The following is a 25,605-nucleotide window of genomic DNA, read 5'->3' on the forward strand; positions in this document are numbered from 1 at the left end:
TGATGGAACACCATCTACCTGACTCTGATTCCCCCATCCCTGCCTGCTCGCCTAACACGCATCACAACAGAATGACCCCACAGAAGGTTTTCAGCATGTCATTTTTGTTTTATTACTAAAGTTTTAGTAACTTGGGCCAGTACTGGGTCACTCGCCTGCTCCACCTGCAGCCTCTGGCGATCGATGGTCTCCTTGCAGCCAATGTTCTGCTGTGTTGTCACCACTGCTGTCATCCACCCTTGGCTGCACTCCTTCAGATGGTGGGTATGACAACAGTTTTCCATCTTACAGGGGCGGCGAGAGAGAGCATCTGCATTTCTGTGGAATCTGGGCCTCAAAATCAAACCCCTGCACAACCCCCCTAGGTGAGAGACGTGTGGTCAGTATGTGATAGAAAGCACTATCTGCAGAGGTTGAAGTGAAAATTACAGCAGGCCTGATGACAGCCAGGAGCTTGTGGTAGGAAACACGTCTTTTTTTCATCCACCCTCCTGAGGCTCCGCCTGGGACGACACCACTGCAAAACCATGCTGGCCTCCATGTCCATGATGAAGGGGAGTGCTGGGTTGGGGTATGACAACATTGGCACTTCAGTTAGTGCAGTCTGGAGGCGGTTAAAGGCAGTGGTGCAATCTTTGGACCATTTGAAGAGCCGCACCATTTCCATGATCCAGTGGAGTGGTTTGCCAGTGCTGGAAAAGGTCTTCACAAATCATCGAGGTAGGACCCAGGAAACTGAGGAGTTTGGTAGCAAAATTGTGGGGTGGGCCAGTGCACCACGATCTTGCCTAAGTTTGTCGCCACACCCTCACCTTTCATGATATGGCGCAGGAACTCCATCTTAACCACTGGAGGGAGCACTTCTGTGGGTTAGGGTCAGCTTGGTGGTTGGCAGTGAAGACCGTGTGCAGGTTATTAACTGCTCCATCGTAATCAGCAGCATGGAGAAGCAGATCGACCAGGCAGATGATGCACTGGAGGACATGAACCCATGCAGCCCCGCCTGCTAATATTTACACATCAAGAAGCAGACAATCACAGAGTGACACTGCTTAGGTTAAGCCAAACCCAAACCCTACATAAGTTACTCTCACAATCGGAGGGTGACACAGATGCAGGTCCAGACAACAAACAGGCCACAGTGCTAACGCACATTTTCAGTGTATTTAATATAAAGTGGCATAGTGCCTCCTAGGGGTCTGGAGTAGGAGCAGAACTTGTGTCCATGGGTCAGTGCTCATTGGGGATGGACATCATGATTCTGCTCCATGCTTTGGATTTTTGAGTATGGTCACCTAATAGAATCCTTCAGATTTGTCATTTGCCCTATGAGTATGGAAAGGGAAAGTGTCATCTTCTGTGTTTTTCAATAAAGTGTTATGTTACTTTATCACTGATAATTATACCATATTATTCGGTATATTTTATGCTCAAGCTGTATTAGCCATACAGGGGGTCCTTGGGTAACGATGTCTTGACATAAAACGTTTGGAGATTACGATTACTTTCAGACTACGTGGGCAAACTGGTTTGTTTGCGCGAGGTAGAAGAATACGCAGTAACACGGCTTGAAGTCCACTATCAGTTCCTTGGTCTTAGCAACACTGAGAGTGAGTGAGAGAGTTGGCATCCCCCAGTATGCTTACCAACACCATTTTGGACTGTTAAAAGTGTAAGTGTTCCATTTGCGAAGAGGAAAGTCACAATGGAAGTAAAATTGGACATTGTAAAGAGATCAGAAAAAGGGTGTGTTTAGACTTACACCAAAATTCGGGTTATGTCACCTTCATAGGAATGGAACTGTGTCGTAACCCAAGGACCCCCTGTACTTATTTTTTCAGATGCCTGTACATCATCACACCAGTAGGTGGCAGAAGTGTATCTCTCTCATTAACAGCAAGGATGTTGTTCACTGACCTTGACTGTGAAAAAACTGAACCATCACCTATTTACTCACCATGGTAATTGAATGACCTGAACAAATCAGTGGAGTAACCAACACAAGCTGATGGCAGCAACCAATTTGTAGAATTTAATTCAATATCTGGTTATGTCCAAGTCTGGTTAATCAAGTTTGCCATATTTAATTAATAAATGAGTTAAAACATTTCCAATAAATTCAAAAATAACAAATTCAATAGAGACGCTCCTCTAATTATTAACTTCAGCTTACGAACTTTCAGACATACGAGCGAAGTGCCCTGTCCGCAACATCAATTTTGTTTCTCTGCACGCCAATTCTGCCAAGTACGACTTCTGGCCGCTACTCCCGCCACGCAGCAGCGTAGCGTGCGTACTCCCAGCATCATTGTCCTTTGTACTTTTGTGTTTGTCCTTAAGATGATGTTGAATAACGACTTACGAACATTTCAAGTTACGAAAGACTGATACATACTGGACCTCATGAGATTCTCCCTGTAAAGAAAAGAAGAAGTTATATTTTCAAAATAGGATAAATTAAAACAAAAAATCAGTCAATGGAAAACATCCAGTGAAGCGTATTTGGTTATAGATAAGAAGAGAGACGATTCCGCTGTGGTCTGAAGGCCACAGAAAGCCCTGTCAGTGACAGTACCTGATCATGTCGGCTGGTCCTGCTTCCCCTCTGCTGTGAGTCAGAGCTCTTCCTCAGCGGCGCTGAAACAGTTAAGAGTGACGTCATTCACAGAGTGCACAGGGTGCTCTACCAGCCCTGCTGATAAGGGCTGCTGCTCTCACACTGTCTCACTGCACCTTGCATGCTGGACACACTTGTGTTACAAAGAGACTGGCTGCAGGTTTGAGGTTTTAAAACAAGAAATACAATAAAACAATGGTCAGACATAAAGATTTCCAGCCACAGCTGATGTATGCCTGAATATTTAAGCTACTAATATTTTATATAAAGATTGACACTAAGGCAGCTGGTACTGGGTGTAACTTTAGCACTTTCACTGCTCAGCAGTCCTGGAGGTGTGACCCACTGAGCCCCACTGGCCTTTAGCTAAGGAAGAAAGTCAGAGTTACACTGTATCACAGTGTATTAACACACAGCCCACAGGAAGTGTATAGTGTCTGTACCTGACAGACTGCACATCTGCTACGGCCCAGTCTGGGGCTGAATGAGAAACGAAAGGACCAAACAGACAGGGAACATAAAACACAGTGACATCATACATGTCTGACCTTGATTATAACACAAATAGCAGCAGAGTGATGAGATGGTAGCAATGAGAAGGGCGACACAAGGCAGGAGAATCCAAGGCAGGAGGTCAGGGTTACAGGGCCCAGGGTTCAGGGTCTCGGGCTGAGGGGTCGGGCACTGGAGAGGGTGGGCAGTAGACTGGCCTCCAGGAGGGTCTGTAAACATCACAGTATAAACATCATCACTTTAAGGTTGATAACATGTGATCTCTGTTATGAATAGCTTCTAGTTCACATCAAAACCTTCCTTTTGAAACTACTACATAATTAATAAATGTACAAATTCATTGTTACGAGGCGCAGTCTATGGAGTTGGGGAGTAACAGAATACATGTGTGGGTGGATGTGTGATGTGGGGGGGCAGAACAAACATTGGTGCACAAAACAGGTCGTACTGTATAAACAGAGTGTGTATTTACAAAATTGCTCACCACAGTGTAGGTACAGACTTCAAGAGTGACCCAAGACAACATGACAAACAAAACAATCTACCACACAAAATCCCAAACTAACTCATCTATAAAAGAAAACTGAAACAAAAGGCAATCACTCTCACTATTTCTCTATCCAAATATACAAATAAATCGAACAATGCAATCAGCAGTCACTCTTGACACCATACACGATACAGACTCGGTATGTCAAAACCACGGGTTCAGCTTTCTGGTAGTCAGGAGCACAGGCAAAATGGTCGGTGCACAGGAAAGGCAAATACAGAGAACAGGTGACCAAAAATCAGGGGACAAAACAAAACATGATAAACCAGGAAACAGACCTGGGGGGTATTTTCCGTACGTCACATAAATCATCCGAGATCAGACGCCTCGTCTTGGATGAGTTAATGCTGGTGAAACTAATCCGGGATAAGTTGGTTTTTCAAAGGCAGCTGTGTAGTAGATTAGTCTAGCTGGATCCATTCACCCGAGGCGATTGTGCGCGCTCACGCGGCTTAAAAATCCCATATATATCAAATCTAGAAAACTTGATCGGCAAGTCTCTCATTGACTTCCATAAAATGTAAAAAAACAGGCTCACTTTTTCACGCAATCCGGGCAGGACCTTTTATTATTATTATTATTATTATTATTATTATTATTATACGGTTTTCCCCCCACAGTCCAAAGTCATGCTGAGGCTAATTGGAGTTGCTAAATTGCCCGTAGGTGTGCGTGCGTGAGTGAATGGTGTGTGAGTGTGCCCTGCGACGGGCTGGCCCCCCATCCTGGGTTGTTCCCTGCCTCGTGCCCATAGCTTCCGGGATAGGCTCCGGACCTCCCACAACCCAGTAGGATATGCGGTTTGGAAAATGGATGGATGGATATTGCCTGTAATGGCATAAAACGCCTCTTTAATTGCCTGCACTCGCAGGTGTCCGGGAAAAACAATGAAAACCTGAAGGAAATATTTCAGGCCCGAACAGATTTGGCAAATTGCCTGGCAAACTGCACTCTTTGATATATTTTATACATCACATACAGTAAATAAAAAAACTGCTGCTTCCAAAATATCTCAAGGCAATGCACATTGTCTGTGTGGCTGTGAGAGCCTGACTTCGCCTAGTTGGACTCCTACTATACGGAGCCAATAAATCTTTAAGATTTAATATTCCATCTCGGCTGAAGAGGTATCTTTTGAAAACAAAATAATCCAGCAATAATAAAGGATCTTTCCGATTGCACAAAACCCTCTCAATTTCTAATTCTATTTTTATTACTTGTGCACCGATTGCAATTGTTCGCTCATCCTTGAATGGCGAGGCCATGACTGAATGGATTTCCATGCACGGACACTGATTAAGTGTGTGAGCTAATCCTTGTTCATATAGAACAAACCTGTGGCCCGTACTGCCTTATCGGTGTAACTTGTCGGATTTAAGGTACCGCAGTTTAAACTTCATAGGACTTCATATTTGTTCACTTACATTTTGCCCAGACTAACTTAAATCCGACAAGTTACGCCAGTTAAGCCAGTAACCCCGCTTCGTAGTACAGGCCAATCCGACAAGTTACCCAGACAAGCCAGTAACCCCGCTTCGTAGTACAGGCCACCGATCGCAATTAAAGCTTGTGCCACTTCATTTTTCCACACATCCTGTCCTGCCCCGAACGTCAGCTCCTTCCATGTGTCACGCCCCCTCATTAACCTCGTGTGGATTCCTCCTGTTTACCAGCAGTTTCTTGTTGTCATTAGAAATATGTATTTAAGTCTGCGTTAGCTATGTTTTCCCCAGTCCGGTCATTGAAGTCTAACATCTATCTTGTTATGATCCTTGGTGTTTTCTTAATAAACCCTCGTTCCCCGACTCTCCGTCTTCCTGCTCCTGCTTCCCTGGTCCGATCCAGAACATCTGTGACGTAATAAGTAAACTGGAAAATGCCCAATACTAACAAGCTGAATGGAGGCATATTGCCACCCATTGTAGCAGAGTCAAACATACTTTGGTCAATAAATTGATTCCCCTCCCGTGCATGTATACTGGGACAAGGACAGTAGCCCGATTGAATGGCATAGTCAGGCTATAACTGCAGCTCAGCTTAGCTGTGCATGTTAATGTACTGACTGTTAGCTGTTATCGCCAACCGGAACAACTTAGCAGTGATGGGTTACTCTTGTTTGGCCAGCCCTTCAGTGTAATGTTATACACCCTGGACAAGGTAGGGTCACAACCTGTCTGAATCGCAGATACTTCACTGGCAATGGATCAATTGTAAGTAATTCTCATCTCATGAAGCACATCTCATCATCACATGCTTCTACAAAACTAGTGACCAAGAATGCCGGTGTTGATAGTAGCACAAACCCAGGTCCAGCAAACATGAGCTCCACTAACAAAGAAGGAGACGGAGACACGCCATCCAAGCAGTCTAAGCTTGATTTTTCCGCTCCCTGAAAACGTGTGACACAGACTGAACTAATCAGATCAGTTAGCCATGTGTGTTGTTGTGAACATGCTGTCGTTATAGATAGTTGAGTCAGATTCCTTCAGAGATCTCATTGGTAAAATACCTGTTAGAGGAGGGGTAGTCCCACCATGCAGACACTGAGTATGCTAAAATGAATGTCGAGCTCAAACGCTCATTTTAAAAACACCAGCCGACATTTAAAATTTTTTTGTTAGGTGATTTAACAAAAACAAGTGCGTCATTGTCGTTTCAGAATATGGCTTCCAATTTCCTGCCACACGTCTGGTTTTGTCATAATTTATAATTAAAGTTCAACATAAATTATTACATGACATTAAATAAACTGTTTATCATGTCTTTGCTGGTCACTCAGCACTGCGAAACTGTTTCCGGTATGATTTTCTTTTGTATAAAGCATCAGGATTTTGTCTGTACTGCACAAACTCCAACAATAATCAGCCATCATATTTACACTCCAACATCTTTGGTATCTTCGCTCAATTTCACTACTATCTTGGTGAAATCTGTCACCTTGCTCCTCACTATACAGATTTTCAGGAAAGTAATCAAGGTGCGAGACTAGGAAATGCATCTGGACACTCATTCTACATCCAAGATCTTGAAAACGACATATCATATCCTTGACGTGAACCTCATAGTCAAATAAATTCTTGTTTCCGAGAAATATATCAATGACTTTACGGAATTCTTCCCAGACTTGCCTCTCCACTGTCACCATTTTGGCTGCAAATACACTGTCCTTCAGCAACCTTCTTATCTGTGGTCCAACAAAGATTCCAACCTTTAATTTAGCATCACTGATTTCTGGAAATTCACTGACTAGGTACTGAAAAGCTTCACTTTCCTTATCCAATGCTTTAACAAAGTTTAAGGTTGGCGCTAGTGGACCAGCAACAGCATACCTGTAACTTTACATAATTGCAAGCTGCCTGTAAACCCTGCTGACTAGTTTGTACAAAAAATGAGTCGTTGACAGGTTACTGGTGATTTTAAATGACTGGTATCAAAATGACATTATTAGGTACACAATGCATTATATATGAAACAGAAAAACCAGACGTGCTGGAGAAAAATGTTTGCTTATGAAGGATATTTGAAAAATGACATTTGATATTATTCACCAAATTTGATGTCGGCTAAGGTAATTGAACATGGAGTTGAATTTAAGTTTCTATCGGGGGGGAGGGGGGATCCAAAATCTTTGACATATTCGAACATACAAAAAATGTTACGCAATAGTTACTTTACCTTATGGGAAAATTCTGAGAAATAGCCTGTCAAGCATGGGTTATACGTATAGGCAAATATAGCATGGATTTCAAAGTGCATTTTCTTGAAAACGGTACAGTAGATGTTAATCAAATTTTGTCTGAAAATAGCTTAGGATCTTGCCTGTCAGAAAGTATAAGACTTGTTTATCTAGTTTACTTTCCTAAATGCTAGCTGATACCGTAATATAATGTCTATGCATACACCACATATTAAAAGCTCGTATAGCTTGACCGCCCATCTGACCAAAGTTGACAAACCTGATTTCATGTCAAATACAGTAATCACTGACTAATTAGTAGCATAACAAGAACCTTTTTTTACAATAGGCAGTTGACTAGTCATTGTCCTGTCCTGGCTGTTCCCCTGAATACTGTGCGGACCGGGTTGAGTAACTGTAGCTACATCAGCGATTCTACAAGGATCGGCAGACAGTCTGTGACTCCTTGTGTTAATCCATTCATATTCGCCATTTTATTGTTGCATATTACATGCAGGCTACCCAGTGTGTCCGATCTGAACTACCAGGCACAGTGTTATTCTGGGGAAAATGGCATGGGAACATAGCGTACAAATGGAGAGAATCAGCGCCGAGATCTTTCATTGGCTTGGCTTAAAAATACAAAAATGACACTAAAATTGTGACACTAATGAGTACATACAACAATAAAAGTATTAGCCCAGGAGTTATTTGTATATTTATTACATTTAAATTCAAGTTAAACGTAATTAAACGTGTCTGCAAAATCAAAGCCAGTGCTATACTTTCTGGGCACAGCAAGGTACTACCCCCCTCCCCCTAGGGTGCGCCTCTCCTGACTCAGCCAAAGACTAAAGACATTTTGGGACTTGGCAAAAGACGAAATGCAGTTTGTGGCGCCTTTTGTGAATCAGAAAAAGATAAAATCCACTTTCTGATTCGATAAAATCAATTTCGCCCACAAAATGACTTTCTTCTGTCGAAAAAATGCATAGTGCTGATATGAATTCTGTGAACAAAATGAAACATTCCTGTTTGATTTCTGTGCATGAAATAAAGTGAAGTCTTTTTGCTCTTGTGGACAGAATGCCAGAAGGATTTACTTGATTTAGTCATTGAATAATGCATTTTGGGGCACAGAATGTATTTTGTACACGAAAATGAGCGCTTGACACTTGGTGCCCCATAGATGCACATTTACCATAATTTGCCGTTGAATTGAATTAAATTAAATTAAATTACCTGTGAATTTCAGCTTTGTACAGTTTCCAAACTTTAGATCACTGCTTTGGATACAGCAGTAGATCAGCAGATCTGCCGCAGTGATGTTCTTCAGCTGCAGACTGTGTGTGTTAGAGTCAGAAACAGGAACCAGCCTCCCTCTGTATTCTTCTCTGATATTAACAAGATCCATATCATATCCAAAGCTGAACCTCAGGTCCATGACTCTGGCTGGTATGTGGTCTGACTGCAGGGAAATCCAGGAAACCTCCTTATTTCCAGGGATCCCACAAGGCAGAGTGGCTGCTCCTCCAGGCTGGACCTCTATCACCACCAGCTCCTCAGCCTGGATCACCAGAGCAGCACTGCAACCTGGAGACACAGAAAACAGAGTAAATACAATATTAATAAAGGCTGAATTAAGGTATAAAGTGTTGTGGTGATAATAAACAGGCTTCTGCGTTAAGATATTTAAAATAGTGCCCTGCATCACCTGGGACATTCTTACCCTGAATCTGCAACCGCTAAAATCAAGAAAACCAGTTTGAACTGTTTGTCATTACAAAGAAAATGGTTCACATGTTTAGTAAGAAGCTGTTTGTAAATGCAATATGCTCTAAGATTATTTCTGTCTCACATCACATCTGTTTATAAATTCCTACAAGTGTTGAGGATTGTGTGAAAGGTTTTGTACCATAAATGAGAAGTGAGTAAAAGACTTTCACACCTGAAGAGACTTAAATGTCAACCTTTCCTTCAAAACTTTAACTTGCGTTGTTGCATTTTATTGAAATTAAGATAATAGAAACCGTCAGTATCTCTGTATTCAAACAGTCGCGTTATTCTCAGTATCACAGCCTCGGCTCTATAGTGTCATTTCTTCAGGTTACATCATTAACGATTAATAATCATTACTGACATTGTTATCAGCATTTTCATTTTAATTTTGATTGTATTTTTTGTAATAATATTGCAGTTATGTTTGATATATTTAATATGAATATAAACATCGATCAGAGACATATCTGGAGATACTAAACACTATAAACATTCAAATATCAAAAACACCATGAAATGTTTAATCTTTCATACTTACAAAGGAATGCGAGACTGAAAAGCATTTTAAAGCAGATTTAAGTATTAGGAAGCTATCTTCATTCCAATAAAAGGCTGAATTTGATAAATACTAAGTTGAGAGTCAGATCACAAAAGGAAATATAGATACTGAAGCCTGTTAGCCAAAAGTGTGAAGTAAACAACATCTCACACTCACAGCTCTGCTCTGTTATAACCCGGATATTATAGCAAGAACAGTTTACACTGAACTGCCAGCTGGTCCTTTAATGCTGGACTCTGTTCACCACAGAGATTCACACAAAATACAGAAATAAACAGCAGGTCACAGAGGAAATGAGTGAACACAGCACAGCACTGACAGTTTAGCTAAACACAAGAGCTACTAACTTAGGCTCTCAGAAAAATCTTTGTGGGCCCAGTGGACTCTCTCATACCCGTGTTTGTGGGGTTCTGGGGGCCGGCTGGTCCAGGGGGCTGTGGATACAGGGAGGTTTGTGCCTGAGAAAGTTCTGGTCTGTTTTTAATGATAAGAAAGAGTATAATGCAGATTACAGCTCCGTTCAGAGAACTTCAGAGAATTGTGCCAACCGCTGAGAGCATTTTCGGCAGCTCTCTCCCCAGCCTGCAGGACACTTACACTTCCTGCTGCATCCGTAAGGCCGCCAGCATTTAGACTAACCGGTACCATCCCACCCACCAACTATTTATCCCTCTTCCATCCGGAAGAAGATTCTGCAGCATCAGGAGCAGGTCTGCACGACTGTGCAATAGCTTCTTCCCCCAAGCCGTCCGGCTCCTGAACAGCACGCTGCCACCCCCCACACTTGACTCTCTACTGCACATCCTGCACTGCACTACATAACACTTTATATTTATTCATTCCGATCCCATTATGGCTGCTATTATGTGGATATGTCTACATTTATGTATACGTGGACTTTTACAGACGTATTACATTCATGCACAACTTGCCTTAAATTGCACAATATAACTTGCTTAATTTACTTACCCTGTATACTGTATATGCACATTCATACTGCTTTCATACTGTATTCTCCATGTCATTTCTATTCAGTCCTATTGAATGTTGAAGGTAAAATCTTCTTCAGTGTTGTGGCCCATATGCTGACTGTATACCTGGAGAAGAACCACTACATCGATACCTCAATACAGAAGGCAGGCATTCCAGGCTTCTCAGGCTGCTTGGACCAACATGATATGGCATCAAATCCAAGCTGCCAAAAAGCGTGGAAAAGACCTCCATGTCATATTCTTGGACCTCGCCAGTGCCTCACAGTCTCCTATGGACAGCTTTTGACTTTTTCAGCGTCCCAGAAGGAATCACCAGCCTTGTCAAATCCTACTTCCAAGAAGTGCAGCTATGCCTGTCTACAGATGAATACACCACATCATGGCAACGACTAGAAAGAGGGATAATGGTATGGTACACAATCTTACCTCTCGTTCACAATGGCGATGGAGGACATTATCCGAGCCTCTCGGTGGGTGGTAGGGGGGCCTAAGCTCAAAACTAGTCTTCGTATCCCTCCCATATATGGATATACGAGCGTATATGGATGATGTGACCGTACTCACCACAACCAAGGCATGTGCTAAACGGCTGTTGAACAAGCTGCAAGAGAATATCTAGTGGGCTTGAATGGAACTAAAGCCGGGCAAGTCCAGGAGTCATTAAGGGAAGGCTGGTGGAACACCGGTTTTATGTCGATGAGAAGCCCATACCAACAGTGTCAGAGAAGTCAGTAAAGAGTCTCGGATATTGGTATGATGCAATCCTCAAGGACACCAAACAAGTGGACCACCTTAAGGAAGAAACCATACAGGGACTGGAGCGTATCAACAAGACTATGCTCCTAGGCAGAACGAAGCTTTGGTGCCTTCAATTTGGACTATTACCCCGCCTCATGTGGCCTCTGACCATCTATGAGGTCCCAATCTCAAGGGTTGAGAAACTTGTGAGGGTGGTCAGCTGATACGGCAAAAAATGGCTGGGGCTCCCAAGATGCTTCTGTAACATCGGGCTGTTAGGAAGAGGCGTGCTTGAACTTCCTGTTTCCAGCATCACAGAGGAGTGTTCAAAAGTGATGGTGGAGATGACACTCACAGAATCCAGAGACCCCTGTGTGGCTCAAGCAGCTCCTACTCTTGCGACCGGAAAGAAGTGGACCTCAACTGCAGCTATTCAGCAGGCAGAGTCAGACCTCAGACAGAAAGACATCACTTGCCTTGTGCAACAGAGGAGGGGAGGCCTCGGCCTTGGGGAGAGCAAACCATCCTGGCATAAGGCAACTCCAGCTCAGTGCCAAGTTCTGGTCATTGAGGAGGTGCGTCAACAAGAGCAGGCAGCAAGATGTGCAAAGGCCATCTCACAATCTAGGCAAGGGCAGTGGATGAGATGGGAGGGTGTCAAGAGTAGGAAATTCTCTTGGAGGGAGTTGATGGGCATGGAGGCATTTCACACGAGCTTAAAGCTTCGGGCCATATACGATACCCTGCCCTCCCCCTCTAACCTCAACCAATGGTACGGAGAAGACTCCACATGCCCCCTCTGTCCATCCCCTGCAAACCTCAAGGATATTCTGGTTGGCTGCAAGTCAAGCATGTCACAGGGTCGGTACACCTAGTGGCATAACCAAGTTCCGAAGTGCCTGGCAGCTGCTCTGAGGACCAGTTGGACAAAGACCAATGACATGCCTCCTCCATCATTCCATCCTGCATCTGCTAGAGCGGTCATCTGAGAAGGGGCAAAGCCAGCCATAGTCCCTACAACATCAGACATCGGCCAGCTCAGAGGGGCACGAGCCTTGAAGTTGGTGGCTGATCTGAATCGAAGGCTTTGCTTCCCATCAGAGATTGCCACAACAAACCTCAGACCAGATCTTGTGCTCTGGTCCTCGACACTCCACTATGTGTACATCAAAGAGCTCACTGTTCCCTGGGAGGATGTTGTGGGGGAGGCCTATGAATGCAAGAGTCTAAAGTACATGGACCTAGCAGCAGACGCCGAACAGCGTGGTTGGAAAGCCAAGATTTGCCCAGTGGAAGTTGGCTGCAGAAGCTTTGTGGGCAAGTCAACCATCAGTCAACTTAAGGATCTTACTATTTGAGGCCAAGCCCAACGACAGGCTATCAAAGCCCTCTCAGGAGCAGCAGAGCATGCAAGCCGATGGCTGTGGGTGAAAAGGCAAGACAACTCCTGGACCCCAAAGTAACAACAGAGGGTCAGGAGGGTTGAAAGCAGAGGGGGCACACCTGGGACGCCAGGCATTGCCGATGAGCCCTCTGGAGGTACAGTGGGCTCATCACCAAAACACCAGTGATATGAAGTGCCCACCTGATGACCCCAATGAAGTTTACACACACCCCCCCCCATACTTTGACATCACTATGAATGATACCTCGTGCCGCAAATCTCAGGCACTTAATCAAGGGATTGTTCCATCTAGTCCTATAACAGAAATGACCAACTGGATCCATCCAGTGACTGCTGCGAACAGAGCAGCTGGCAACCGGGGAAAGACTTGATGGCAGCCTGGAAAGACAGAGGACAGGAGGGAGAGACCCCATCGGGCCTGCCTTAGGCTAGCACCCTATGGTAGGAGGGATCTGGCACTGTTAGTGCACAGGTATTACCCACACCAGGCTATGAAAAGTTCAAGAGAACACGCCTGGAGTCAGCGAGAGCGGGGGTGCATGACGACTCATCGGCAGACTACACGGCAACTGACCCCAGAACAAAACAGACAACGAGAACTACGATTAAGATGACACCTGACATGGTAACAGCAACTCCAGGAATTCAGCTCCAAAGGTGTAGATGTGGTTGGAAGAAAGTAACATCCTATGCAGGCTTAAGAATACACCAAGGCCTGAAATAATGCTTGGCGTCAGAGCAACAGCTTATAATCTCTGATAATCACCAGCTTCTCTAAATCAATCACAGGCTTCTATAAATAAGGAAACCCCATCTCTGGCCCTCTGGAGCTGCTTAGAAACTAACCAGGGCCTTTTAAATCATCTGCTTACTGATTTAGGAGCAAACTGTGGCCTGTGTGTCTGGTGCACTGTCAGGTCTCTCTGTGACTGAGGTTAATAACGGCTGATGGAAAGTCTGTCACAAGCTGGTGGGTTTCAGCAGCTTCACTCTGAACGTCTGCAGGGTGCAGTTGTGAGTCTTGTTTCCATGGTGACAATTGGGCCACAGGCCTCCTGGTCAAAGCTACACTAAAATGTCTGCTCTCTCCTCCAGCTGTAATAAAACATACAGGATCTCCAAATGAATCCTAGAGAGGAGCTGATTTTTGTCAGCAGGTCAGCAGTAAAGCTCTCTGAGCAGGACTTTACCTAATTTCTGGAATGTTTAAAGAGGGAGAGAAAAGGTGTTCAATCATGGTGAGTCTGTCCCAGGAAGCTCAGAATGGGAGGTCTTTAAACTACACATACACTGAAATGGAGCTCCATTGTCCATTGACATAAACATTACTCACTCTTATTGATCCAAAGCTTTAAAACTGTAAAAGATCAAGTCTGAATCTTTCTAGACGACAGACATTTTGCTCTCCTTGATCATCAAGTCAGACACTGATTTGTCTGGAATCATTCTGCTACACAGTAGTTAGTTAATGCATCAGGGAACATTGACGTGTGCAGAGTTATTTGTATATATACGTATAATGTAATCTAATAAGTAATACATATGTTATAAGGAAGTAACTCACTGAGAAGAGTAATAATAATAATTGAAATCCATAGAGATCAGGAGTAACAAAGTGAAGCGAACAGGCTGAATGTGCCATGAACACTGTTTCATATACAGAGACATGCGTGTTCATCCTGCTGTGCTTCTCTGGAGACACAAAACTGCCTCCCTGTGCTGCTGACCGGTTGAATGCTGAGGGACCGGCTTCAGACCCATGGTTCAATTTCCTTGGGGCTGTTCTCTCTCTCTCTCTCTCTCTCTCTCTCTGTCTGTCTATGTCTCTCTCTCTCTATCAGTGCATTAATAATAATCAATTCTTTTTTTACACCTCCCTCAACTTGCTCTTTGTGGAGTAAGTTGTCTGTGAAGGGCAGCCACCCATAGCGGCACCCAGGGGTTAAGGGCCTTGCGCAAGGACCCACAGATGTGCTGAGGCTGGGTTTGAACCGGCGACCTTCTGATTACAGGCTTAGCCCACTGCGCCACACGCTGCCCCCAAAATCTGCATTAAATCTGCCTCTTGAGGACTACAGGACCCTTGTATGTGTCTACGCTGGTAAGTAGGAAAGGGGAGTGATAAAGACAGAGAGAAGCCACGGATCTACCATCCTGACATGCAAAGGTGATACCACACCCAATCACTGTTGAACCCTCAACCCAATGAAATCCCCAATCAGTCTGCTGAATGGTCACATGGCTTAGTTTGCTGCTATGTCCAAAGACAGTGTCACATATGTATGCTGCAGTGTTAGCACCTGTTTGTGCTAATCTCTTGTAAGTCGACCTCTCCACTTTCCACAGGAGCAGCCAGTAGGCGTGGCGTGAATAGGGATGAGAGGGAGGAAGCTGGGATTCGGCTCCCCCCTCTGGCTCCTAAGAGTAGCACATTGTCTCATAAAGTGTTACTTTATGAGTTTAGTCCAACCAAAGCATAATGTTTTAAAAATTGCATTCAGTCCCAGAGTTGCCAATGTCAGTCTCTGTCTATGTCTCTCTCTCTTCCTCTCTATCAGTGCATTATGTCTCTTGAGGACCACAGGACCCTTACATATATCTTGCAAATGTCTTTCAAAGCCACTTCCTACCAAATTCTTCAGAAGAGCTAAACAGTCCCAGTCTTAGGCTAACCCCCCCCAGACCCTCCCAATGAGGCTGCATGACAAAGTGATTGCAATACCCAGGATCTGCAGGCTGCTTGTACCAGTGCACCGGAAGACAGGAAGTCAGGCTCCTATTTAAGACTCCAGGCCCAGGATGTTTCTAAGTATGAACACAAAGGTCGGACTTGTGGTCTTGGCAACTTTCCTCCCAAGAACAAACTTGGGTGCAATGAATTATGGGATTGGTGTTGTTTGGTGAGGACGCACCTGATGAATCCTTGACATTTAATGTGGGACATTTTTACCATCCTCCATACTTTCGTTCTTGAGTATTGGGCCTGGTCTTCAGCAATGGAAGATGGCATAAAATGGGTATGTGAGAACATAAGTATGGTCAAATACACTTATTGAAAAATACCCCCCAGATTCCCCCAGTGCTCGGCATTCTGGGAAAACCTGCATTTCAAATCAGGTCAGTACTACGGCTGTCTGGCTCGAGAGGCTGCTGTTTTCACACCTTTAATTAACAAATAAATATAAAAGCAAAATATAGAGAGGAAGGCTTTTATTAAATATAAAATTTTATTAAATTCATAGGAACATACCAGGCTTGTATGTTAAGTTTTGTGTACACATGAGCTTTTCACACATCATAATACTACAAGTTAAAGTGTACAAGGCACAACATAGAAATCTCACGCATAAGCAGAGCAGTGCAGATATGATGCTGAGCTTTGCAGCAACGGTTTACCTGCATTTCAGCAACGTGTTAACCTCACTGCCAACCTGTGAGTTAAACATTGGTGAGTCTGTGTGCAAACTCAGCTCTCCCCGATGGTCATGTGCTTTGGGCTCCTGTTTCACATCCGGTAGATGCAGGCTTATTTTTCATTTTTATACTAGTCATTATAAGATCACATCAAATTGTACAGCAAATGTACCAGTGTTAAATTACCACTGCATGGTGTTTATATGGTTCTCATCAATCAGTGTTACATTTAACCACTTTATAGAGTTCACTGAATGTTGTTTTATAATGTTAAACTTTATTAGCTCTCATAGTGTTCAATTGATACCATCCATCCATCCATTTTCCAATCCGCTGTTCCTACTGGGTCGCTGGGGGTCCGGAGCCTATCCCGAAAGCCATGGGCACGAGGCAGGGAACAACCCAAGATGGGGGGCCAGCCCATCTCAGGGCACACTCACACACCATTCACTCACACATGCACCCCTATGGGCAATTTAGTAACTCCAATTAGCCTCAGCATGTCTTTGGACAGTGGGGGGAAACCGGAGTACCCGGAGGAAACCCCACGACAACATGGGGAGGACATGCAAACTCCATACACATATAAACCAGGTGGAGACTCGAACCCGGGTCCCAGAGGTATGAGGCAACAGTGCTAACCACTGCAACCCCATGCCTCAATTGATACCATACAGTGTTAATCACCATGACTCCACCTCTTCCCACATTGCAAACCCATATGGGTGGCCCATATCTGCCCCATCTTACAATGCACACAAGATCTCATATGTTCACAGTGCTTGCTTACATGAAGGCACTGCCAGTTCTGGTCCTGCAGCCAGTGATCCAAATCCCTAGGCTGTATTCTAGCCCATGTAACCTGCTTAAGGCCCAGCAGGACCTGAGGACCCCTACACTACCAAACAATCCCTTATAAAGGACTCTACGCTTGGTCAGGTCCTCTGATCTGACATTTGCCAGCATGGACATATTCCAGTTCACAGCGTGGCTGTAGTGGGCCGGCAGGGTCTCAGCCTTGGGGCCGAGGTTTGGTTTATGACATCACCAGGCGTCTCATGGGGAGAGCCAGCCACAGATACACAAAGTGTTGATGGGGGGGCTCGGGGGGGAGCTTCCAAGCACACGCAGACCTGCGAGAGGAATAGGCAGTCAAGGAAAGTCAGAAATGTCCCTCCCCTACTGTCCTGTCCGAGATGCATCACTTTCCTACACACATAGCCATACCAGCCCATTCATACAAGGTTAAAAATGTCCCGCTTCAGGCTTCTCCACATGAATTGGGGCAGAGGATACACATGCACAAGGTAGACCAAGGGGTGAAGAATATCTACTTTTAAGGCGAAGACCATACCTTGGAAGAACAGGGTCCTTGTCTTCCACAGTCCGATCTTTTGTCTGGTGGTTGCCAGCTACCCTTCCCAGTTGAAATGGGCAGCACCATCCAAAAGGAAGTTGACCCCAAACACTTTAAGAAGTCTGTCACAGAGAGTGACACCACCTGTGACGTCCTCCCTCACCCTCCAGCTGCTGAAATACTTGGCCACCGACTTACTGAGGTTGAGCGCCGTGCAGGAGGCCCAACCAAACGCATGAACGAGCCTCAATGTGTGACCGAGAGACAAAAAGTGTAGTGTCATCTGCAAATTAGATCAGTTTGACTATTTTTCCCCAACTTCCTGGGATAAGAAGGCCATAGACCCCGAGGTGGGCGTGAACAGTGCACAGCAGTGGCTCTATATTGAGCACGTAGAGGAAGGGGGAGAGGGGGCATCCCTGCCTCACTCCACTCAGCTGAGGCTCCAAGTCACTAAGGAAGCCAACATGGCTCCCAACTTCATTATAAAAGGTGGGTATCTACTACAGGTAATTAGGCCCAAAGCCAGACTTACCCAATACTTGAAACAGGAAGGGCTGATCTACCTAATCGAAGGCTTTCTCCTGGTCTTTATTTACTTATTTATTTGCTTAGCAGATGAATCTGAAAATGAAGATGAATCTGCAGTTAGTGTTAAGGGTCTTGCTCAGGGGCCCCATGGTGACATCACACTGCCGAGGGACTTTCCGATAACAGGTGCAGCATCGAAACCCACTAAGCCACCACAGGACGCTTAAAAATATGCCTGGAAATCACATAAATAAAAACGTCTCAAACAGGGAGGAGCTCAGGCCCCCTTGGGGGTGGCAAAGTTTGTCTTTGACCTCTGGACCCTGCATGCTGAGCTCAGCCATCACTGTTGAACCCACACCCCAGTGAAATCCCCAATCAATCTGTCGACCGAGTCACATGGTTCAGTTTGCTGCCATGTCCAGAGAGTCTCGCGTATGTATACAAGAGTGAACTTCCTGTTTGTGCTGACCTCACAGCCAATGGGTAAGGCTTGAAGAGGGGAAAGAGGATGCAAGAGGCTGGGGTTCAGTTCCCCCTTCTGGCTCCTGAGAGTAGCACATTCTAACAGGAGCCTGACTTTACAGGTAAAATCCTATCAGAGCATAATATTTTAAGAATTACGTTCAGTGTGAGACCTGCCAAACTTGGATCTCTCCCCTTCAGCAGAGGTTGCATTTTAAGTCCTGTGCCCTTTCCAACAAGAAGGTAACAGAAGAAACACACGGACTCAATCATTATCTCCAGGATTTAGTGACTCTGTGATAGGGGTGATTATTGCAAAATCAGGCAGTATTTGCAAGAGCTTGCAATTTTTCAAATGTACTACAGCTATCCCACAAGAAATAGCCAAAATAAAACGACATATTTCTCGCAATGTTTTTGCACCAGAGGCTTGTATAACTCACAGACACACTAATGTGGGTTTTAATCAGCCTTTAGAAATACAGACACACATCTGAGGCTCAGAAATAAATACGGTGACAGGGAATGTTCTTCCTGTTGGGGTAAAACTATAATACTATGCAGGGGATAAATCAGAATCAGACAGGAGGCGGAGCCCTGTTAGGTCCAGCCAGGCGTAGCCCAAAGCGATAACAGGGGTCCGGCCTCCTGTGGGGCACAGCCAGACGTAGCCCAAAGCGATCACAGGGGTCCGGCCTCCTGTGGGGCACAGCTAGGCGTAGCCCAAAGCGATAACAGGGGTCCTCCCTCCTGTGGGGCACAGCCAGGCGTAGCCCAAAGCGATAACAGGGGTCCGGCCTCCTGTGGGGCACAGCCAGGCGTAGCCCAAAGCGATAACAGGGGTCCTCCCTCCTGTGGGGCACAGCCAGGCGTAGCCCAAAGCGATAACAGGGCTCCTCCCTCCTGTGGGGCACAGCCAGGCGTAGCCCAAAGCGATAACAGGGCTCCTCCCTCCTGTCGGGCATAGCCAGGCGTAGCCCAAAGCGATAACAGGGCTCCTCCCTCCTGTGGGGCACAGCCAGGCGTAGCCCAAAGCGATAACAGGGCTCCTCCCTCCTGTGGGGCACAGCCAGGCGTAGCCCAAAGCGATAACAGGGGTCCGGCCTCCTGTGGGGCACAGCCAGGTGTAGCCCAAAGCGATAACAGGGGTCCTCCCTCCTGTGGGGCACATCCAGGCGTAGCCCAAAGAGATAACAGGGGTTCGGCCTCCTGTGGGGCACAGCCAGGCGCAGCCCAAAGCGATCACAGGGATCAGCCCTCCTGTGGGGCACAGCCAGGCGTAGCCCAAAGCGATAACAGGGGTCTGCCCTCCTGTCGGGCACAACCAGGCGTAGCCCAAAGCGATAATAGGGGTCTGCCCTCCTGTGGGGCACAGCCAGGCGTAGCCCAAAGCGATAATAGGGGTCTGCCCTCCTGTGGGGCACAGCCAGGCATAGCCCAAAGCGATAATAGGGGTCTGCCCTCCTGTGGGGCACAGCCAGGCGTAGCCCAAAGCGATAATAGAGGTCTGCCCTCCTGTCGGGCACAACCAGGCATAGCCCAAAGCGATAATAGGGGTCTGCCCTCCTCTCGGGCACAGCCAGGCGTAGCCCAAAGCGATAACAGGAGCCGGGCCTCCTGTGGGGCACAGCCAGGCGTAGCCCAAAGCGATCACAGGAGTCGGGCCTCCTGTGGGGCACAGCCAGGCGTAGCCCAAAGCGATCACAGGAGTCGGGCCTCCTGTGTGGCACAGCCAGGTGTAGCCCAAAGCGATAACAGGGGTCTGCCCTCCTGTCGGGCACAGTCAGGCGTAGCCCAAAGCGATCACAGGAGTCGGGCCTCCTGTGTGGCACATCCAGGTGTAGCCCAAAGTGATAATAGGGGTCTGAGCTCCAGTGAGGCACAGCCAGGCGTAGAAGATATCATACAATAGATAAATAAGAGAAAAAAAATAATCAGTGCACATAAATTGCAGATACTGAAAATATGCAGTGGACAGTGGAATTACATGTGTAACTACACAAATACAGATATTGCACTGAGTAGGATATAAGTGTATGACATACAAGTCACACAAATACAGTGAATATTTCAGAAGTGTACAGTCGTATCAAGTGGACAGACAGTAGTACAAATGAGGGCACATTATTTGACTGTGGAGTTATGAAGTATGATGGCAGATGGACCTGCAGAAGCATTCCTTCTTACATAATGGGTGTAGCAGTTTATTGCTGAAACAGCCGTGTAACATTCCCACTGTCACATGCAGGGGGTCAGAGGGATTGTCCAAAATGTATTTAAATTTGACCCACCCTCCTCTCACCCACCATTTTAGAGGAGGCTGAACTTCCCTTGCAGTCCTAGAGCAGTCACCACTGAGTGAGGTAGTCGATGATCCATGCAGCCAGTTGACAATCCACACCAGCTCCTTGCAGCTTCTCCCTCAGCAGTGTTGGTCGTATTGTGTTGAAAGCACTGTTGAACTCAAGGAACATGACTGTGACAGTGCACTCAGTGTTCTCCAGGTCAGAAAGGGACCGATGGAGCAGGAAGATGATCGCATCCTCCACTCCAATACCCAGCCTATACGGCTACTGAGGGGGGTCCATCTCACTGCTCACAAGGTGTCGAAGATGGTTGAGTATGATTCTCTTCGTGCTCTTCATCAGATGGGATGCCAAGGCTACCAGCCTGAAGTGATTGGCTTCCCTGGGGTGCGCAGTCTTGGGGTCAGGAACCACACAGAAGGTCTCTCTCCAGACTGAGGCTGCCACTAAAAATGCGCAGAATGACCCCACAGAGTTGATCAGCACAAACCCTGAACAGTCAGGAACTGATGCCATGTGGGCCTGTAGCCTTCCACACTTTCATCTTCCTCAGCTTGTTTCTCACTTGATCTGCCGTTATGGAGAGGCTGAGGGTGGAGGGCCGGGGGGGTGACTTCTGAAGGCTGCGGTGGTGGGGGGGGGGGGTTGCTGTGATTTCCCTGATGCTGGGTGACGGAGGGCGATGTTGTAATAGGATGGTGCTCCTGGTGACAGTGGAGCACTGAGGCGGGGGGGGAGGGGGGTGTTGGAGGTCTGAGCTCTGGTTGGTGGATCCTGATGTGATGGAAGGGCAGCTTCAAATCTATTAAAAACAGATTCAGTTTGTTCACTGACTCCCTGTCGCCACATTCTGTCCGCTGTCCTTACCATAGCATGAGATATTGTTCAGACTCCTCCACACCTCTCCTGTATTATTCCTCTGAAAACATCCCTCCAGTTTCCTCCTGTAGGTGTCATTTCCCTTCCTGATCTCCCTCTTCAGCTCCATCTGCACTCAGCTCCTCTTTGTATCCAGATCTAAAAACCATCTTCTTCTCATTCAGCAGGGTTTTAGCACTGGTGTCACCCAGGGTTTGTTATTTGGAAAACATCGTACTCTCTTGACAGGCACAGTGTTGTCCTCACAGAATTTGATGTAGTCCGTGATGCAGGTTATCAAACTATCCACATCCTCCCCATGTGGACTACACAACACTTCCCAGTCCGGATCTGCAGCCACATGTTTTGGACACTCAGATGAAGAGAGCAGCTGAGCTGCCAATTGATCAGTGCTGGGTAGGGATGGTGGATAGAGGCAGAGAGAAGTAGTGCAGTCTGTCATTTTTAATTCTTGCTTTTCCTTAAAAACAATTATATCTCAAAAAGGGAGTCTCCTGAAGCAGCTGACAGGTACTGCAGGCCAAGTGAAATGCAGCTTTGGGAGTTGCTGAAGCAAAAACGTTGGTGTGGGACGAGTTCAGTGAGGCCATGGAACATGACTTTTGGTCCATGTTAAAAAGATTATGGCAAGGATCAGGTGACTCTAGAGGGGGGTGTAGGGCTTTATCCATGCTGCTTACAGCAAACCAGGAGCACTATTGACCTCAAATGGTGCTGTAGTCAGGTGGTAGAAGGAATATTCGAGAACCTCCTTGGAGGAAGCAGAGCTGGCATCAGAGAGGAAAACTCACCCATCACTAGGCCTGAGGTCACTAGGGGTGGATGAGTTCCTGAAAAGGACCTGAGTTCCTGAAACCTCTTGATGTTGTCAAGCTGTCTTGGCTGGCATGCCTCTTTAATATGGCATTGAGATTGGAAACAATGCCCTTGGATTGGCAGACTGCCATTGTGGTTCCAATGTTTAAGAAAGGGGACTGGGGATGTGTTCCAGCTTCAGGATCACACTTGTCAGCCCTCTTGGGAAGGTTAATTCAGGGCTACTGGAGACGATATTCTGTCCATTGGTTGAACTTCAGATCCAGGAGGAACAGTGCGGATCCCCATCTGGTTGAAGAATGCTGGACCAGCTCCTCACCCTCACAAGGATACTGAAGGGTTCAGGGGAGTTTAGCCAACCACCTTACATGTGTTTGGTGGACTTGGAAAAAGCAATTGACCGTGTGCCTCTGGTGGTCCTGTGGGGGGTGCTTTAGGAGAATGGGGCATGGGGTCCATCAAGCCCCTGTACAACCAGAGCGAGAGTTTGATTTTCATTGCCAGCAGTATGTTAGACTCGTTCCCAGTCAAACCCCAACACACGGAATGGCTTGGGTGAGAGAAATTATTGTTTTTATTGTGTTACTGTTAATTTGCATATGCTCTACTGTTAAATGGTGTTTTTTTCTGTGTAAATGTACACTTACATAAATAGCTTTATATACATGGATGGACATAACTGGTACGCAACTACGCATTCACCTTTAAAAGCGATACGTGCAGCAATGGATTGTTGTAACAGTATGAATGCATACGTACATATTTTAAGTGCATTTATGCTGATATGACAAGAAATTATCTTGCATTTTAACTTTTATATGCTAATTCATACTTCATTTGCGAAATGAGGTTAATACACTCTGTAATTTCTTGTCATATCAGTGCAAATACACATAAAATACGTACATATTTGCGCTGTTACATGAATCGATTTCCGGAAGTATTGCTTATAAAGGTGAATGCGTACTTGTGTACCAGTTATGTCCATCTCTGCTTATATATACATGCCCAAACCTGGGAAGCAGGACCCCCGTCCCCCACACCGTTTGGTCTCCTGTTTCAGCTGGCTGAGGTGCATCCCCAGTGGCTCTGGCTGGTTCAGCCACTGGGACTTGGTGGGACAGCACGGAGCTCAGGCCTGATGTGAGACCCAGATCCTCCGGCGGCACGGAACAAGCAGAGCCTTACAGATTCATCAAGGGATGAATGGTTGTTTGAGAGCTGTGGAGGGGCCCTACACTGATCAGTACTTGTTGAGAAGTCAGTCAATTCAGTCGGGTGACATTCAGCAGAAGGCTACAAGCCGCAGTTCGCAGGACATCACAATCCCCTGCACAGAAGAGATGGTAGATGAGGTAGGTGGTGAATCTGAGGTCCAGGAGGAAAAGGCAGAAAAGTGTTGTGAGCAAAAGGTTTTTTATAATTATGACAGGGAAATGTTTGGCATTTGTGAGACTAAGAAAGGTCTGGTATGAAAGGTGGTGTCTCCTTAGCCACCTGCTAAGAAGACGGTGCAAATTCAAGGTATGACCAATGGCAGTAGCACCGATACACTTTATGATATACTGGGCAGTTTGCAGCAGTTCCATGGTGAACCTGAAGGTCATCATCGAGCTCCAAATGAAAACCCATCTGTTCAGATCTCGTCTTCTTTCCCTGACAGTCACTTGCCATTTCCGGCCATCTGTGATTACCTGTGTGCGTTCATGACATGCAGTGAGTAATGTTTACCCTCTATTTAAATGAGTCAAATCTCATTCTCAGACAGATTGTGTTTACATAATTAGCCAAACTTTTTCCAAGTAGTAGATTCAAGTGTTTGTTTCACGTGATGTCTATGTTGTGTTTAATACTACACTGCAGTACGGTACGCTGGAATTATAACTTTATTTGCGTTATTATTCTTGCTTGTTAGAGGAGATACATCCATTTTCGAAGCCGCACCACCATACACACACTTGTAATCAAAATATTGTAGTTTTGAATCCCCGACCAACAAGACACCACTGAGGTACCCTGAGCTAGGTACAGCCCCCAATCACTGCTCCCCGGGTGCTGAATTAGCTGCCCCCTGCTAGGTCATGAAAGTCACATATGGGTTAAATGCAGAGGACACATTTCGTTGTTGTGCACAGTGTGCTGTGGTGTATCAACAATGACCATTGATCACTAAATTCTAATTCAGCCCATTGCAGACTGATATATTTGTAACTCTTAACCCCATCTAGTGGGCTGATGGTGTAACTACCATCATGAATAAGGTTATATTTAAAGGTGCCATGGAATGCCGTTTTTAAGCATTTTAGTTCTCTGGTGTCTATACTGTATACACTGCCTGGCAAAAATAAGCTTTGATTATAGTGCACATTCATGAAGGTGTTTTTGTCTTTGACCCTTTTGTGTCAGCTGGGGTATTGCTGGTTTTCCTTTGAAGTGCATGGAAGTGCTGCCGGGCCATGTTGATGTGAGGGACGAGCTGGGCTTTTGTGGAGGTGGTGAATGTAAATGGGAAAATTGCAAGTTGTTTTTAAGAACGTCATGAAATGATGCATAATGTTTTAAATGATGTTTGTGAAATTTTCATTGTAATTTAATGAAGTTAATAAAGATTAAACACACACACACACACTCATATATTTCACTCACCATCTTGAAGAAGACTGGCCTTGGATGATGGGTGACATATGCAGAAACGTATTGGGACAGTTGTGATGCCCTTTGCTGTGTCCCTCGTGGAACCACCCGCTAGACGAAAAGTGCAATAGATGGCGCCAAATGCGATATTCTGTAACGAGTGTTTTGACTGAACTGTTATAAACACGGGAGGATGAGCAGGTAGGAAGCGGGGAAGGACAAGGCAGGGAAGCCAGGATAAAGGAGAATGGGGTTTATTGAAGGGACTGGGACAGACAGCGACGCACATCACATTATTGACGGACACGCAATAGAGGAAGACGTGGACTGATATAGGGCAGACAAGCCGAAATAACAGGGAACTGGGCACAATC

The 25,605-nt window shown here is 45.7% G+C and overlaps 1 protein-coding gene across 6 annotated transcripts in view; it reads right to left on the bottom strand.

The window, feature by feature from the left end:
* Positions 1–25,605, bottom strand: part of LOC125740872 (uncharacterized) — a 141,385-nt gene that overhangs the window by 104,567 nt on the left and 11,213 nt on the right. For 2 of the 6 annotated variants that reach the window (XM_049012668.1, XM_049012673.1), the window contains exon 1: positions 9,674–9,903. The exons of 1 other annotated variant lie outside the window; for it this stretch is intronic. In XM_049012668.1, coding sequence (XP_048868625.1) covers positions 9,674–9,698 — 25 coding nt within the window. In that variant the 5' untranslated portion in view covers positions 9,699–9,903. Of the gene's footprint in view, positions 1–8,598; positions 8,950–9,673; positions 9,904–25,605 lie in introns of those variants that run through there. 3 more of the 6 variants (XM_049012665.1, XM_049012675.1, XM_049012663.1) reach the window with 3 other exon arrangements.

The sequence above is a fragment of the Brienomyrus brachyistius genome, chromosome 4 (genome assembly GCF_023856365.1).
Source record: "Brienomyrus brachyistius isolate T26 chromosome 4, BBRACH_0.4, whole genome shotgun sequence".
In the NCBI taxonomy this organism is placed as follows: domain Eukaryota; kingdom Metazoa; phylum Chordata; class Actinopteri; order Osteoglossiformes; family Mormyridae; genus Brienomyrus; species Brienomyrus brachyistius.